This window comes from Gouania willdenowi, chromosome 1, assembly GCF_900634775.1.
Source record: "Gouania willdenowi chromosome 1, fGouWil2.1, whole genome shotgun sequence".
In the NCBI taxonomy this organism is placed as follows: domain Eukaryota; kingdom Metazoa; phylum Chordata; class Actinopteri; order Blenniiformes; family Gobiesocidae; genus Gouania; species Gouania willdenowi.
In genome coordinates this window covers 8,798,556-8,817,612 of record NC_041044.1, presented here as the reverse complement: position 1 = coordinate 8,817,612, position 19,057 = coordinate 8,798,556, and the positions used below count along the sequence as shown (strand labels likewise).

Sequence of the window (19,057 nt, the reverse complement as noted above, 5' to 3'; positions counted from 1 at the left end):
CCAGACCCAAGGTTGAAAAACACTGCATTTCATTGTTATGTGTCCAGGAGTAGGGGGTACATGGCTTCAGGTTAAATGTTTCGAGGGGTACGGGAGTCGGGACTGTGAAAAGTTTGGGAACCACTGATGTAGAGCCAACACGTCAGTGGTGGTGTGTGCTAACCTAAATGTTTAATGAGGCAGTATAGCCACATCTGTAACACTGTATCCATTTTACTGTCCTTTATTTTTACGTTTGGCTTAATGTACTTTCTTTGTCATAGAAATTCGGTTGACAGGGTTCCCTTCCCTCTTTCCCTGGTGACGCTCACATTGCAAAGCCAAAGTTAAACCTGGACCTTCCTTGATAACTTTCTCCATAAATATTAATTAACTCATGGTAGCATCTCTTATATGGTTATCTTTATTTCCTTGAAAGTCACAGTCTTACGGCTCGTCTCAAACATGTAAAAAATTGCTGCAAGACTTCCAAGACTCGGTGTATCAAAGGTATCGTGACATGCCTTGGAATAAAGAAATGTGTCATCCATTTGATGGGTGTGATTCAAACAAGGACTTGTGGTTGGACTGAATATTTTTCTTATAAATCTTTGTCTAAATTGGCATCTCCAAAGGAAAATGTAAGCAAATTAAAAATAAATAAATAAAAGTACCAGCTACAACAGTTATCTTCTTTTGTGGCTTGTTTTGATGATTTGCTTCATATTTTATCTCAGCATTAACCTTTTCTGTGCCAGGTTATTTGTTACAATGTGCACCACATAGATACCATTTTGGGAGTGATTCCTCTCCCCATCCACCTGTAATTTTAAAGTGATACACACATATTTACTAATTACATGCACTCACTGTGTAGACGTATAGCTTCTTTGTCAAGATGATGTTGAGAGGGTTTTCACTCCAGCTCTTGTTTGGGGTTGCTGTTGCCCTCCTTAGATGATGATTGACATGTTGGGGATCCTGGCTCACTGCATTGGTAGCTGGGTTGGTTCTGATTTGGGCTGGACACTTGTGAAGTTCCTTCTCCAGGAGTTTGATAGGTTTCACTCTTCTGTCCATTGCGGAGCTGTACAGGGGTGGACTTTCCTGTGCCTTGGGAACCACTTTCCTTGATGTTTGGGTGGGTTTTAGAGGGTTCTCCGGGCTCCAATGTGGCCTCACACACATGCACTTGCTGAGAACTCACAGGCATGCTCTGTCTTTTGGGTCTGATGAACACTTGATATACCAAATATTATTGTCTCCTGTTTAACCCTGTTCTACCAACATGTACGTAGTTCACTCTACCAACACTCCTTTATCCTGAATGAACATTCGGAGATTTCACTGGCTTTTCAAACAAATGTGACTTGTCACTGACATAGGTATTCTGTTAAACCTCTCTCTTTCCTGCATTATTTTCTTTTCCCTAAGCTATACCTTTCTTCTATCTACCTGATCCCATTTAAGGTCCTAGATCCTAGAACTGAACCATGACCACCAGTGTTTGGAATAACAACGTTTAAAATAACAGCGTTTGTTTTTCAGTAACGGGGTAATCTAACTAATTACTTTTTACGCCGTTACAACGCCGTTATCAATACTTAACGTTAAATGTGGTGCGTTACATGCATTGATTGAATAAACTGTGATCAGAAAGCATCCCCGGCTTCTTACTCAGCTGTAGTGAGGAGGTGGGTTAAAAACAAGGTGAGCGATTATGATTGGCTAAGGTGACGTACACACACACACACACACACACACTAGTGTGGAACAGTCTGATGAAAAGTTGTCATTTTTAAGGTGACGATACAAACACTACTTTATATCAATTGTGGTCAAAGGCGAGAACCTACATGTGAAGTGTTCATTATATCCAGGAGTGAAGACTTAGTCCACATCTGTTGTAAAGAACTCAAATTTAATGAAGCACCTCACGACACACGCATCTAAAAAAATCAGAATTCTTTGACATACAGCAACTTTTTTTTTTTTTTTAACAGTAACGCAAATAGTTACTTTCCTTGGTAATGAGTTACTTTTATTATAGAGTAATTCAGTTAATTAACGCCGTTACTTTTTGGAACAAGTAGTGAGTAACTATAACTAATTAAAGTAACGTTCCTAACACTGATGACCACAGGGGACACACACACTATGGGGCAGCTCCCCATAGTGTGTGTGTTATTAACTCATTCAGCCGTTTTAGAGCATTTTGACTGATTTTTAAAGACCCACAGAATATTTTGTACTATGACTATCTGAAATCTGACACCAGATTCTAGCTTGTTTCGTTTTTCTGTAATCAGTAGTTGAATAGAGGCAAGTTTCACTCAAATCGCCAGTTTGTGACAAAAAGCTGAGAAAAACGGCTTTTTCTGAAAAAATCTATCAGTGACACCTCAACATTGGTTTCCTTCTATAAAACAACAAAAATAACACTGAGACCAGGCTTTTGATGACAACGTTATTATTATTTTGCTATCTGTCTTAGAGTTGAATGGATTTCTTACTGTATTTTGTCCATCCTCCAAGTCTCTCCCCGTCATTCTCCACACGCACAACTTCCTCTTCCTTCCGGACATGCCGAGTGTCAGCTCTTGCCCCGTTTTTTTTATTGTTTTATCTCACCATCGCGACACTCTCGATAGTCCACTTACAGTAGGTTCCACACATGCTCTGGTCGTGCGTGTGCTGCTGTGAGCTTCAGCATCGACTCTCTTAGCACCATTTTCTGTCTCGTAAACTCCTTTCCTTTCCCTCTGAGCTCTGCCCATCACGGGTGATCTCTCATCCAAAGGTGCGCTGCTGCCACCTACATGTCACCAGTTTGTCATTACATCATGGTACAAGTTAGATATTCACTGGAGAGCTTCGTCACACTGTCTCCTAGCAACCCCAGCCGAAAAACACAATTCACGTCTATAGACAGGAATGGCACTCAATGAGTTAATCCCTGCTTTGCTTTGTTCATATTCCAGGTTGTGAATATGTGGAAAAGGACAGTTGTATGTGATTCTGAGATGACTAAATATTGGCCTTTTCTCTTTGCAAAGTGCATTGTGTTCCTGCATCAGGCACACTCTGAATATCACTAAATGACTGCAGTAACTGTTTGGTTCAGCTCTTTAATTGGTTTTACACTCAGAACACAAAAAACCAGCCTGACATCCTCAAATTGTGATATTTTTCCTGCAGTTTCAGTGGTTTGATGTTAATGGGGAGTGGTGGCGGACAGCGGGCTAGCAATCGAAGGGTCTCTGGTTCAAATCTTGCATGAGCCATCACTGTGGGATGTTGAGCATGTCCCTTAACCCCCATCCAACTGCTCCCCAGAGTGCCTGCAATGGCAGCCCACTGTTACCCCTCAGGTAAAATGCAGAAAAAGAATTTCACTATGGTGATGAATAAAGTATACAAAATGCAAATGATCTATTAATTTATTTTCATTCCTATGTATGTTCCATTGAAATTCCGACAACATGAAGTCATCTTGTATGTGGATAAACAGTTTTGGGGCAAAAAAAGATGCAGTAGAGACAAAAGCATCTGCTCTTTACTTTTAAAATCAATTTAGACGCGTTGCTACTGAGGCCCCCCCTCAGCACTTCACTCACCAATGCTTCAAAAAGCGATTTTAGCTCCAGAAACGTGGGGTCCCCCCCTCCCCTCCCGAGCTGTCAACATCACCCCTTCCCTCTGTGGCAGATTATGCCTGAATGAGTTGTTCAATTGAATCGCACAAAGGCAGAAGCTGAGCGCTGCCTGTGGCCAATTTGTTTTCCATCACTTGTGAAGAACGCCTGGTTAAATGAACCTGTCCCACTGCGTCTGCTGGGAAAAACAAAGGGAGCCCAGCAGCAATCCTTACTGGTGACTGATGGTTAATAACAAACTGTGGAAATGAAGCCACTTCAGTTTAAGACCGATGACAAACCCAATCTGCTGCTTAAAGAAGAGTTTATTATCCTGCCATGGCCATTACACGAGGTTCCTACCCGAGATGATAGATGGATAAATGTCACTGTTGTAGCATCCCAACATCCCACAGGGAGCGTTTCAATTACTTTGATGTTCTCACAAAGCAAATAATGTATCAGACCTGCAGTAACTAATTCACCCCTTATATCATAATCATTCTTCACTGCTGCAGAATGAACTCATAACTCCATTCATGAGCAGAACACAGAATCCATGAACTGTGATTGCCCTCCATTCTCTCCACTGATTGGTGTCATTCCTATAGTTATGATTGAGGTAGAGGCATCTTCAAGTGCAATGTTGAGAAATTGCTTTACATGGTTTCCACAGCACGATCAGCAGAAACAATGTCACCATTGGTTCAGACTTGGTCGATTTTGGTTGACCTGGGCTTGGTTTTACCTCTCACTGGTTACATGAGTTTATTTCCTGTGTGCGTTTGCAAAGGTTTCTGTGGGTAGAGATAAAAAATACTATACCAGGCTCTATTTGCTTTCACACTATGGAAGCTTTTTGGCACTTTACTTTATCCCAGATATGTCAGCATGACATGACCAAAAACCAAGTTGCAGTCATGTGAGCAGAAAGGACCAATGAGAGCATGAGCACAACTTTTCACCTCTCGCTCCATCTCATAAATGCTTCTTCTGTCTTTTTCATGTTTGTCTTTTATGTCACTGGTATTTTCTTACTGGTCGGGCACTTCAAAGTATCAGTTTTCTCTCCTACCCCCCCTTCCTCCATCTTTCCTTCTCTCTTTTCTCCTCGATGCAGCTCTTTTTCTTTCCCTGGGGGAGAAGGCAAGAAAGATAGAGAGACAGAGAGCGAGCTCCGCAATCGCTGGAGGTGGTCGCTCCCACTGGGCTGTCAGCAGATAGATGGGAGTTCACCCTGGGTGCCGTGTATGTGACAAGGTGGGGGGGGGGATAGAGTGAAGGAGGAGCCTTGGTGCTGTTATTTGTAAGAGCTTTTGATGGATGATTACTATGTGTGAGGGTGAGAGAGAGAGAGAGAGAGGGAGTCCCCCCTCCTTTGGTATTTTTCTGGTGGCTCACTGCTCAGTTCACAATGACTCAATGAAAAGTAGAGGGAAGAGGAGAGCACACTGTACAGCTGCATGAGAGAGAGAGAGAGAGAGAGAGAGAGAGAGAGAGAGAGAGAGAGAGAGAGAGAGAGAGAGAGAGAGAGAGAGAGCTGGGGACAAGTAGAAGAGGATACACTTGCCTTTTTCCTCCCCTCTATGTGTCTACTGTAAGGCCGCTCTGGGATCAAGTGGCAGTCCCTGCTGCTGTTTGTGCTCACTTCTTCAAAGGTATTCTACTACTGGTGCTGTGCTGGTCGGTCAGATAGGGATCCAGTGACTGCTGGTTCACACAGAGCTCCATCGACATGCCTGAGGATGCAGTGAGCTGCAGCGTGGTGCTGCTGCTGTGGTGTGTGATCATCCTGATGGGAGGTCACCCAGGTGTCCAGGCCTGTCCCGCCCCCTGTAGCTGCCTGGGGAACACGGTGGACTGTCACGGGCTGGGAATCCACTCCGTACCCAAAAACATCCCCAGAGGAACCGAGAGGCTGTGAGTACACTGAGGACCAAAGGGTCACTGATGTTGTAGAGTCTGAGCTTCAGAAATGAACCAAAGACAAACACTGCAGCTGTTCATGCATCAGTAAAAACAAATAAATCTGTGTAAGATGATTGGAACACTTTGTACATGGTGGGATGTACTGACTCAGAACTGGTCTGAAGAACAAAGTTTGGATCATCACCTGTTTAGGTTTGAGAACAATTAACCTTTGGATGGCAGGTCCATGTGTGTTTGGAGTTATAGTATATTATATACTAAATGCCCATTCTGGGGGTCACGTTTGCTTGATGGTGAAACTAAAGCAATACCAATAGAAAAGATTGCACAATGTCACTTTTTACTATTTTCAACACAAAACAAGTGTGAAAAAGAGATCTGCACAGTTGGATCAATGCAAGTAAAAATATTTAATTTCTCAAGCTCAGACCTTCAGGTTAAGTCAACCTGATGAAGGTCCTCTGACCGAAAGCTTGGGATTTTTTTTTTTTTTACTTGCTTTGATCTAAGTGTGCAGATCTCTTTTCTACACACATATTATTTGCCGATCCCTGTTATTTCTTAACAAAAAATAAATAAAATACACTTTTCAGTAACTTGTTAACAACTGAAATTGACATAAAAAAGCAAAGAAAATGCTTAGAGGACAGAGATCTGTGCATTTACTGACCACAGAAGCAAAGCAATGGTTCAATATACAGTATTTTCAGTATAATTATAGTTATTTATAATTATCTTTAGGTTTGGTCTCTGCTTAGGTGACTGTGTGGATACTGTACACAGTGGTAAAAACACAATAAAATAATACGATAAAGTATAAAAACAGTAAAATATACACAGAGTAAACACATTGGAACAAAGCTTTCAGCTTCAGGCTCACAGCTGGATGTGAGAGGGCATCTGTCGTTCCTTTCTTCCTCTGTGTAACATTGCTGTGCCTTCTGCTGTGCTTTAACTGACTTCTTGTTATTGACATTTTCAGACCCCCCCCCCTTTGTTTGTAAGATGCCTGCTGGCTTAATGAGCTCGAGCAGAGACCAATGCCATCACTGCTGAGGCTCAAGCTAATGGTGATGGGACACTGAATACACTGCGGTGCTAGTTTATTTTCCTTTATGTTAGTAAATGAGGCAGAGCATCAAAAAGCACTTACATCGGTTCCATTTATTGGATGATCAGCTTCACTGGATGAGTGGGTGTGCATATGCTGTGTAATTGTTTGATATTAGCTATAGTTATTATTCAGTATCATCAGCAGTTTGAGTCCCAGCAGGTTGTTTGGAGTTCAGACCACATGATTCAGTCTTAATTACTAGCATTAAACATGCTGTTTTGTTTATTATTTTAATGTAATTTTATATTTGTAAATTTGTAAATAGTGAGCAATTGTTTCCTTTTCCTTTTATTCTATGTTAATCTGCTATTTTATATTCTTACGTACAGTATATTGTATGTTCTTGCACTAAGTTTGAATATAATTTTGTTATACTTATGTATAAGGTCAATAAAGATTTTGTTGATTATATTTCATTGTTGACCTTAATTGAAACGTTCATTGTTTTAAAAGCAATTTATTATACTTTATTTAATTCTAAATGTTTCAACAATAGCAAGACAAACAAAAACTTGTTTAAATGTATTTCTTTATCTGTTAGATTTCTGTTTATTTCTTGTGTTGTTTTTTTTTATTACAAATTGAAATTGTGAATAATTTGTATATAAAGTTAGGGGTGTCAAAGGTCTTGTTTAGTGTTGTCATTTTGACCATAACATTTTTGAAATAAAACAGAAAACAAATTGATAGAACAGTCAAGTGGACAAAATATTTTCTCTAATTATTGTTAGTATTTTACATTTGATGATGAAAGATAAGGCTCCGCCTTCCCTGCCTGGTACTTTTGCAACAACAAATGGTTTGGGATGAAAGAAATGGAGTTCAATGGGCTAAAAGATCTAAAAAAAAAAATTCTTAAAATGACCAAACTAGATGATTTAGGTACAAAAAATACATTGAAAATGCAGAGCAAAGTAATAAAAAAAAATACAATAGGTTTTAGGAGTAATGGCTTTTACTTTACTATTAAATGTAAAAAAGAAAAAAAAACAGCAGGAATTCCCTCTGTTACCTACGGAAAGGGTATTGGGGTGAAATGGGGACACCATCGTGATATGAATGTAGGAATGCTGCTAATCACCATCAGCATTAAAGAACCCCTGCTTGGTTTTTCCACAAAGTAAACACAAAATTTGCTCCATATTCTTCCATGAACACTCACAAAACGACACTGCCGTGCAAGTTTTAAATCAGACTGCACTTAATCTGTGTGCGCCCCACTCACTCCTGTGTAAACCACACAGGGTTATCAGTGCAGGGTGAGCGTGCATGTGTGTTTGTACACGCTAAGTGCATGTGTTTATTTCAGGTTGTAGAGTGCCTGTGGATGAATAATTGATGGCGGGCAGTGGAGATATATTATCTTGGCTTCTTTATGGCGTACTGTAGCGTGGACGATGTTTTCCCTCCAAGGCTGATAGCTTCATTATTATTGGGGATGAAGGGCTAGGCTACTGCGTGAAAAGAAATGGCCTGGAAAATGCTGTACTCCGAGTCACAGACGGCCACATCCACAAGTCTAATTATGTGGGATGGCAAAACCAGGCTGTAAGAAGTGTGAGAATCTCAGAGAAGAGACCAACAGGGTGATGAGACGATAAGAACTAGCCTGGAAAACATGGAGGCTACTCACATAGAGCCCTGTTCTCCCACTTGAGCTTAAGCTATTAAGCATATGCAGTTATATGCTCTTAAGAATATTCTCCCATCCACACTCACTAAAGTTTGTGAATGAAGGATGTCTGATGTGCTTCATCTACAAGGAGGTGGAGCGGGCCATGATGTCATCTATTTTGGCTGTCTGGAAATCGTGGAACATGGAGATTTCATAACACTTGTCAATGTCAAGGCAAGGAAAATTTATTTTCCCGAGCATTCCACACACAAGGCAATTTAATGTGCTTCACATGATCAAAAAGTGCAACAGAAAACTGTTTAAAAATCAATAAGAAAATCAGCAGTAAAAACATTAAATCAACAATAACATGATTAAAAATATACGAAACATACACAGTAGAGAAAAAGAGTGCATTTGATTTCGATTTAAAAATGTTCATATTGGATGCTAACTTTAGCTCTGCTGACGGTTTGTTCCACTTCTTTGTAGCATAGCTTGTTCACCTTGTCCATAGATCTCCATTTACGCTCAACTCTTCTACAATCAATGAACGTTTGTATGTGTGGAAAGCCTGATTTTACTAAGCTACTGTAGGAATTTCCTACATTCAGAAATGATAAGTGCATCACTCATCATCACCATCATGTGAGGTAGACCTTGGCAGTGGCTGCGATCCTGCAGAGCGTCCTGCTTTATTACCGATGAGACGGAGATGCTGTTTACATCCAGTGAAAAAACCCATTGGCTGCTAACATATTCAAATGTTTTACATTGAAAATGCTCAATGCCTTAAGGAGTTGATGTGAACGAGCACGGCCTGAAGCCGAGCATCATTTTTACATATGTGGTCGAACCGTTTCAGGTATCTAATGTGCATTTCACCAACCTCTGCAGAGATGGCAGCTTGTTTCACTTGTTATTTACTCTTGTAGTGGATCAAACTTTGACTTTACGATTTACATAGTATGAAAACAGTTAGACAACAGTCTGACCAGCGTGGACAGAAGTCTGAGCAGTGACGTGCAGTGTTTGTGCATACGCAGTCAGTTCCCCAAGATGAAAACCATTTACGTAAAAATGCAGCTCTCTATGCTGCCTTTGCCCACGCAATGCTAAATCCTATACGTACGTTCACTGTGCATTAGTGAATTGATAAAGCGTTGACGCTGCTACGTTCTCTAGCTAGAAGGGGGATGACACTACAGGAAGGATGATAGCGCAGAGACAATAAAGAAAAGAAAATGACAGCTTTTAAAGCTTTTAAAAGATGGGAGACCAACACCTGAGCTACCAGACCTTCAGCAAAAGTAAAGTCAGAAAATGTTTCGTACTTTCCACAGTGAATGGTACAATAGGAAGGATTGGCTTTGTGGATGCTCCTCGCTGAGGCTGTTTCGAGTTTTTGTTGTTATGTTCTCTGTGTTTCTGTGTCCAACACAAACAATGGATGCGCTGCCATGTCATGAGATATTTCTTTTTGAGAGAGTATGGAGGCTATATTGAATAATTGTTTATGTTTCTTTATTGGTGTTTTACAATGTTGATTTTGTTAGATTAACACTTGTTAGCAGAAACATAGGGAATTGTGGTGGTGGTCTTGATTGGCAGTGCCCTGCCTACCCAACCCTAGTGTTCATGGCACGTCACTGAGTCTGAGGTACATCAGTACTTTATCCAGGGCCTTTGAGCTAAGCTAGCGCTGTACAGGGCCATGTTTTATAAGCAGTCCTCCGTAAAATGTCGAGCACACTTACAGTATATTGGAAATTTCTTTTGGTAACAACTTTTGCGTTACACGATACAGCCGACAAACACCACAATTTGCGTTGCTCGTCCTGCCTTCACCATGCCTGTTTACCCACAAAGTAGTGAGGGTGCGCCAGACCTCTCTGCAGGTTCAGAAGGAGGAGTCATTCCTCTTATGAAGTCATAAACCGAGCAAATGCAAAGTCACTGTCCGAGCACACATTTACAAAATGTGGAGCAAACAAGGGATGGAGGAATCATACATTTTCACTCTTGGGACATCATAACGAGATTATGGAGATACATATTACTGTTAGAAAACCATTAAAAAGGGTATTTGTATAATATAAGACATTTAAACTGTGTTCCTACACAGAGATTAGTTGTGTTTTGTCTTTACTAACTATACAATGTTTACAATACGTCTCTTAACACAGATTATGAATCAAATATTGAGGTTCTCTTCAATAATATATAGTTACATAAATGTAATTTGAACTTTCACAACCATGAGTCTAAATGATCACTCTATGGTGCACAAGTTCAGAGGTCAAGGGTTCGAGTTCCACTTTTCTCTGTTGTGTGCTGAGAATGATTGGTGTCACACCCATGGTGGTTTACTCTGCCTTGCATTCAATGACAGCTGTAACAGATACAGTGGTTAACTACAAGAATTTATCTTTAAAAACCAAAAAAAAAAAAACAAAAAAACATTAGGACTAGTAAAAACTGCTTTTTTTGCTGCTTGGACTTATCATTAAGTCTTATCCAAATCTTCAAATCTGCCAGTGATGATTGCTATCATCTTTTTTAACACTGATAAAGACAGAGTGTAGGCCTCAAAGATGAATGAGTCTAAGGTATTTCTTCCACAAAACGCAGAATTTACTTGCAATCAAAATGTTGAAAGTTGAAATTGCTGCTTACAAGATTGTTTTTGACGTCATCACAAATATTGGATTTGTTGAAAAATAACTTTGACTTCAGAGAAGTTTTACACAAGGCATTGTGGGAAATCCCTTAGAAAAGTGTTTCTCAAATGGAGCTACGTGTACCCCTAGGGGTACGCAATGGGACTATAGGAGGTACTTGAGAGAGAAAGTGGAAAATTAACAAATGAAAGCATTATAAATATGGGGTTTTATAATGTTTATTTTCAGTTAAAAAGGATAATCATTATAAAGACATTAGAAATAATCTTGATTAGAAGATCAACCGAATATACAAGGGTCAGTTTTGGTCCCACTCCAGGCAGGAGATGACCGGATATTATAAAAACTATAGTAATAAGTCTATTCAGGGGCACTAAATACTGTTTCATTCCACTTATTTAAAAAATGTGATTCTTTAAATCTGTGTCAATACTCATTAATTCCATCATTTTGCTCTATAGTTGATTTTTCATAGTCTGAGCAAAATGTTGTAGTTGTAAAAAGGGGGACTTGGATTCAGGAATAAGAGAAAGGGGGTACATGAGCCAAAACATTTTGAGAACCACTGCTTTAGAAGAATGCAAAGATGGTGCAGAACCATGATCACACAAAATGAACTACTCAAAGTTCAAATACTACATACAAAGTAACACTTTTTATATTTTAGAAGTGCTTTCATTAGTTCTTAGACACTGTAGACATTGTTCCTACTTCCCTGCTTTTAAATGTTTTTGATGTTGTCGGTCCTTGGGTGTTAAAATTGATTAACCTCTCACTATTATCAGGCTCGGTCCCCAGGTTCTTTTAACATGCGATAGTAAACCCCATTCTTAAAAAACCCAATCTTGATCCGGGGGAGCTTATAAACTACCGGCCCATATCTGAGCTTCCCTTCATGTCTAAAATCATGGAGAAAGTGGTTGCTTAGCAGCTAACCTCATACATGGAACAGCTTGATTTTTATGATAAATATCAATCTGGTTTTAGATCAATCCACTGAAACTGCTCTTCTGAAAGTTTCTAGTGACGTGACGATGGCCGCTGACTCTGGTCGTTAGACAGTCTTGGGTTTACTTGATCTGACATCTGCCTTTGACACAGTAGATCATAGTATACTGATTGATCGACTCAAATCTGAGATGGGGTTTTCTGATGCTGTTCTCCAGTGGTTTACCTCTTATATAAATAGAAGAACTTTTAATGTTGCTATTAACAATGTTATGTCTAATATGTCCAACCTGTCATGTGGAGTAGCCCAGGGCTCTGTTCTGGGGCCTGTTTTGTTTTTATTGTATCTGATGCCTCTTGGTCGGTTGATCCGTGGTTTTAAAAATGTGTCGTATCATTTTTATGCTGACGATATCCAGTTGTACTGCTCCTTTAATGACTCAGAGTTTCACTTTTTATCTGCGTTCTTAGATTGTATATCCTGTATCAAAAACTGGTTGTCATCAAACAGAACAGAAACCCTGATCATCTCTCCTGATAAAAAAGATCCTCTGATTAAAAACTCCCTTGGTGATCTGGGCTCATCTGTTAAAACCAGCCTCAGAAACCTTGGGGTTGTTTCAGTCTGATCACTAGCAGTGTGACTCTGAAGTGCTGTATGTTTGAAAACAGGTTTATGTTTTAAAATCTACAAAGGTTTGAACTTTGAAAGTGTTTAAACTAGAGAGAAATGTTAATTACTGTCTGAGAAAAGTGTATAAAGTGTGTGGTGAGGGGTTTTACAGCCTTAAAAAAAAAGGTGACTCGCCTATTACTGATTATTTTTAGAACGTAACCCCTGCAATAAACGAGGGACTACTATACAGCTTTAAAAATGCTAGGGGTTGTCATTAGCAGCTTTAACACTACTAAGTAAAGCAGGTATCCTTAAATATAGTTTGATTTACAAAAGTAACCATCCTAAGAAAGTTCCTCGTGGACAAGAAAGGTTGGTTCATCCATTCAGCCTTTCTGTTGACGTGGGTTCATCCCGTATTGGTCAGGAGAAGATCACACACGTACACAATAGTCCTGTTCCTGTTTCCATCAGTCCAGCCGTCCACCCAGCCCATCTAACGTCGGCTTTCTCCGCTCATGTAAACAGAGCCGCTGTGCCCTTTTGACCCCTGGGTTGTTTTTCCCGTCTCACAGTGGGGACCATCACACCGTCCTGCAGACACAGACGTAGAAGAGGATCGACTCATTAAACAGCGATTTGTAAGAGGCCTTGCCTCTCAATTAGCATGTAAAGTGATCTGAGAGTGTGTGTCAGCTGGACGCCGGGCCACAGGGAGAGAGAGTCATGGTGTGAGCTCAGTATTCCCCAGGAGACAGCCAGTAATAAAAGGCTCATTTATCAAGGTGACTGCACCAGTCTAACTAAACACCTTCTTCCTACATTGTCATGGAAACAAAGAAAAAAATGAAATCCCCTTTAGGCCCTAACGTGTGTGGTTATTTAGGAAGAGGGACACGAGAGTGTGAGAAGATACACAAAGTCAGCAAATAATAGGAGATGTCACTGTGGAGATACGAATTATTCTGTTCACTTCGCTGTTGATTTTACTGACGTATCTGCAGGTAAAAAACCTCTACTTTTCATTTGTTTTGCGGCCAATAAACAATTTACAGGCAGTTGAACAGTTGTAAAAATGCAACATACAATATAAATCTTGATATTTTTTCACTCAATAAAGCCTTAGTAGAAAGACAATCCTGGGTTAAATTGAGACATAGCGAAAGCAGAAACACCTAAAACAAGTATTTTAATACAAAATAAGCTAAAAAATAAAAATGTATTGTTATAGATGGTATTGTAATTTTTCATGTCACCAAAATAAAAAAAAAACTCGATATATATTGAATCTCGATATGTTGCCCTGGGCTAGTTGTGATAATAATTCATGAATCCATCCACTCATTCATTCATTCACATCCATCCATCCATTGCCTTGCTGGCCTGATCTTTCAGTGCAGAGTTTGATTGCGTGAAAAATCAGAATCAGAAAAAACCTTATTAATCCCTGAGAGGTAATAAGAAAGGCAAAGAGCAGCATATTGTAAAAAAGATGGAGTGTGTGTGTGCACATTGTGCTTTACATGATTAAAAAGTGCAACAGAACACATTTAACAGTTTACAAATCAATAAGAACATTAAAATCAGCAGTAAAAACATTTAAAATCAGTAATAAAAACATTAAATCAACAATAATATGATTGAAAATCTCCCTCTCAATCATACGCAGTAGAGAAAAGAGGTGCCTTTAACTTGGATTTTAAAATGTTCCCATTAGATGCTGACTTCAGCTCTGCTGCAGTTTGTTCCACTTCTTTGCAGCATAACAACTAAAAGCAACATCACTATGTTTGCTGTGAGCTCTGGGCTCCACTATCTGACCTGTGTTCATAGATCTGTACAATCACTCCATCCTGTTTGCAGTGGTCATATTATCCTAGGTTTTGACTAAACGACAGTACGACTTCATGCTTTGACGAGGATGTAATTCTGACATTTATTATTATGTTTCTAGAAGGCCATCCATCTCAGACAGTTTCCATGCTGCTGTAAAGCAAACATTTCCATGTCAAGAGGCTGGTGCTAAATTACAAGTAGATGTATATTTTATGCATCCTGACAGGAACCAAGCTGGTTGAATGAAGACAAGTACAGTGGCTGATACACGTGTGTATATGTGTTACAAAAAGCAACTTTAAAGAAAATCCAGAGTTTCAGTCACAATGGGTTCTTATAATAGCCAGTGTTAATTCCACTGTGCATCTCTCTCTCTCACACACACACACTTCATTGAGCGACTTCCACCTCCGCTTCTCTCACTCTCCTCGTCTCCTGCAATCATCGCACCATTTCCCCTGGGGCACTTCACTTTAAAAGATGCTGCTAATGAAGTGTCATTAGAGTTGAATGTGGCTGCGCATCTGTGCGTGGCTGCTAATATTAGTCACATTCACTGGGCTGCAGCTGCAGGGGAGATGGATGGATGAGAGGATGGAGCAGGACAGAAGGAAGAGAGGAAAAAGACAGGGTCAGGTTATTAAAAGACAATATGGGGGATGCAGATATTAGAAATGAAATAAAAAGGGTTTGTTGACTGCTCAGTGTTTTCATAAGCTAGCGATGCTTACTCATACAGTACATAGGTTTCCCTCCACATTCATAAAACCTTAATGTATTATTTCAATATTAGTTTGATTTACAGGACTTTGCATGCAATGTTCTGATTACAGATCAGATCCATAATCTACAAAAAAATCAATAACAGTGCTCTGAGAATAGAGCTGCTCCCAATTAGAATCAAGCAAAGCCATGACTCTTGTTTATTAATAAGTAATCAGTTCAGCTCTCACAGTCTGCAGTGTTGTTACATTAAGGAAATGCAGATGTAAAAAGTGTTAATGTGACATTAAAATTGAGATATGAAATGCCAATATTAAACCCCTACTGAAGCACATTGATGGTTTCCATGTGAATGGCTCACTGCTTTAATTCACTCCTTTTTCTTCTAAAATAATGTATAATGACAGTTAGATTTTAGATTCCTGTGTCAGCATTTGATTGATTGACTGCACACAGTGACTTTAATGTGACTGTGTATCATCATATATATCACATATCACATAATGGAGGAGGAAGCTAGGGACTCAATTCATGGGTTTCCACAGGTTTAGGTTTCGGATCGGACAGATGAATTGCAGTATGGTTAAATAAGGATGTAGTTCAGCTTCTTTAGTTGTACAGAACTATGTTACTCATGACTCTAATGAGCTCTCACTTACAGTGAGGTATGTGCAGTTTTATAGGAATAACAGACATGTATGTTGGGAGTGAATGTGATTCTGTAATTCTCTTACTGTTGTTTGCATTCCTCAAAGATATTTGATTGATGGATAGAATAAATGAATGACTTGCTGCATGCTGCCTTCTCTCTCTCTGTGTGTGTGTGTGTGTGTGTGTGTGTGTGTTTCTTCTTTCTTAACAACCATATTTGATTTTAAACTTGAAAGATGTTTCTCCCAACAAATATAAAAAGACCCACTTTAATAATTCCAGCAAGATTCTTTTTGTTTTGTTTTTGAATAATATGTTAAGGTTTCATTTATTCAGACCACTATTACTTAAGGCAGGCATACATTGTAAGATTTTTGGCCCATTTTGAGCTGATTTTTCACTTGTGCGTCTATTTTTGGGGCCGAGTCTCGGTTAAATTGCGTGTCGTGCATTGTGTAGCATACAGTACATAGGGTCACGACTCACGAGAAGCGATTAAAACCTCACAAACAGCTCCAGATCAGCAATCGTGTGGTCGCAAGAAAATCAAACTTGTTTGAAATCCTGGTCGCTCCTTGTACGAGTCTGTTGAAGCAGTGCCACGGACCGTCAAACTCTCACACTGCACATGCGTGAACACCTTAGGACTGCTGTAGAATTGACAGACTGTACTGCCCACGTCTTTCCAGCTGTTCCTGGTCCATCACATCGTCGCTTTTTCTTCTTTGAAGCTCTTTTTGCTAAGATTCACGATTGTCTCTCCATTTCTTCTTCTTTTGTTTTAATGGTGACACTTCAGAGTTCTCCTTCTTCTTCTTTTTCTTCTTCTTCTTCTTCTTCTAATTTGTACGCTGCATTTCCGGAAACAGGACCTCGACGTGTTGTGTATGAACGTACAGTGTGAGCAGTCAGGTTGCGTCAGAGTGTCGGACCTTATAGTGTGAGAACATGAATCGTGTGCAGGGAACATTTGGACAATTTGAGCTGGAGCTGAGGAGGTTGCATTCCTTACACTTGTTTCGTTAAAGGTAATGGCAGATAGAAAACAGTCTGTGTGATGGGTGATCAGCTAGCCACATTCAAATCATTGATCTTTTCCCAAATGTCAACCTGCCAAACAGTGTTGATGGAGGAATGGATGGAGTAATATCTGAGTAGGTTACAGACATCATTCCAAGTTCTATTGAAGATAAATATGACATGAGGGCCAAACATGTTGGGCCACATCTTCCAAAAGGCCGTAGCGTCCCTGACTTTATATTTGTTTCCTCTTAATCTGAAATCAGCTCTATACAAAGTTCTGTCAGATGTAAAGCAGAGATGAGCTGATGACCTGCTTTATTGCCCAATTGGTGTGTGTGTGTGTATGTGTGTGTGTGTGTGTGTGTGTGGGGGTGTGTGTATGTATGTGTGTGTGTGTGTGTGTGTGTGTGTGTGTGTGTGTGCGTGTGTGTGTGTGTGCGTGTGTGTGTGTGTGTGTGTGTGTGTGTGTGTGTGTGTGTGTGTGTGAGGGAGACGCGTCCTGCTTCATGGAGCTATTGTTGCGATTAGAGGGGAGTGTGTAGCTTGTCTGACCGCTGACCTCATCATGCTGCACAAAACAAGGTTAGCCGTGCTTCAGTGGGCCTGAACCCTCCATTGTGCTCCTTTTTTGTTTCCTCAAACAAACAAATCCACTTTTCCTTAACCCCGTGGATGACATCACAGCTTTAAGGAAAGGTGTGGGAGGTATAGAGGGACTATTCAGATGCAGCCCTGGTGTTTTGCTATTGGTACAAATTGTTTTGAGAAATGCAGTTTGACACCAGATTTCCACTGGATGCGTAAACTACTCCATAACATCTACACTGCGTAATACGCTGTCCATCAATCCCCAATGCTTCCATCTACGATGCGTAACTGTTGCGGCGAGAACTCAGGGTTTCGTTAATTCACACGTAATCACACTATATAGCGATTTGTAGTGAATAAAAAGCTTTGCTGAATTTACGCATCTTTGCTCTGGCATCCAGCAAAAATAGAAGCTCTGTGTATCTGTTGTGGAGTGCTCCGTACTGACGGAGTAGTTATGTAGTAATGGAAACATATCAGCTCCATTGCTGTTAAGCAGCAGATATGCAGCAGTTAGACATCCAGTGGAAATTAGTGGTTACTGTTGTGCAAAAGTCGAAAAATTTACCAAAGCGACTGAGAAAAACTGTATAATAGACCAGTGGTTCCCAAACGTTTTGTGCCCAAGGCACACCAAGTAAAAATCTGAAGCCACACCTATTGTGCAAAATAGTCTTTATAATATAATATGTGTTATCACTCATATCATGTACAATATCTGTAAATGTGCATAAATATTTACGAAAGACAGCTATATTACTCATAAAATATATATTAACAAAATATTTCAAAAATAAAAAAAATAAAAATATGTATAGAGTTTGCCTATGTATTATGAAATTAGTGCATACAAAATAATTATTTGTGTGTAGTTGTATATTGCAATAATTAGGACCCTATGAAATCTGTTTTATTTTTTCACAAATTCCGTGTTTTCCACATTAAAAATTCCGTGTTTTTATAGTAATCTTTTTTTTTTCAGAAAGTATTACTTTTTAACTCCTGTGAGAAAACTAAACAAATAATAAACCCATAATTAAACAAAAATGTTTGTAAAAAATAAAGTAAGATGTAAGTTGTTGTGACATGGATTATTCTGACTGCTCACTTTTCATTATTTATATATCATATAAAAATGTATGCGAACAGCATTAATATCACCCAATTGCAAATTCCATTGAGGGATCAATGGTTTACTGAATCTGATCAGGTTTACTGATTAAGTTTTGATCAACTTAACAGCTTTATCCACAGATGTTGTGTAGCACAGATGAGATGTTGTTAACACACTCTGACTCAGAGCAAGTTAAACTGCTCACGTTCTCAGCGCTGCATGAGAAACGGGCGGAGCTTCACAGACAGTAAAGTGTTGGCTCTGTATTTAGGAGTCAGTGATGATTTGCGTAGCTTTTTTTTAGCAGTTTAGAAAAGAGGGTGGTTTAGAAGCTGTTTGAAGCGGCCATGATGGGAGCGTGTAGTGCACCTAATAAACCATCCCCGGAAACATTTTCCCATAAAAAATGTTCCCTTTCCTCACTGTGACGGCGTTTCATGCCGATTCTGTTCATTTACGCATTCAACAGTGGATTCTGTTTTCATTGGTCGATTCCGTGATTCCGTCTGCGATTCCGTTAACGTGGATTTTATAGGGCCTTAAATAATAATGTATGACTGTCACAAAATCCCACGGCACACCTGGACTTGCCTCACGGCACACCT

The 19,057-nt window shown here is 39.7% G+C and overlaps 1 protein-coding gene across 1 annotated transcript in view; it reads left to right on the top strand.

Moving 5' to 3' along the window:
- The first annotated feature begins 5,145 nt into the window (after positions 1-5,145).
- LOC114480157 (slit homolog 1 protein-like) overlaps positions 5,146-19,057 on the top strand; it is a 115,392-nt gene continuing 101,480 nt past the window's right edge. The window contains exon 1 of the mRNA XM_028474065.1: positions 5,146-5,534. Within this exon, the coding sequence (XP_028329866.1) occupies positions 5,350-5,534 (185 nt within the window). The 5' untranslated portion in view covers positions 5,146-5,349. The remainder of the gene's footprint in view (positions 5,535-19,057) is intronic.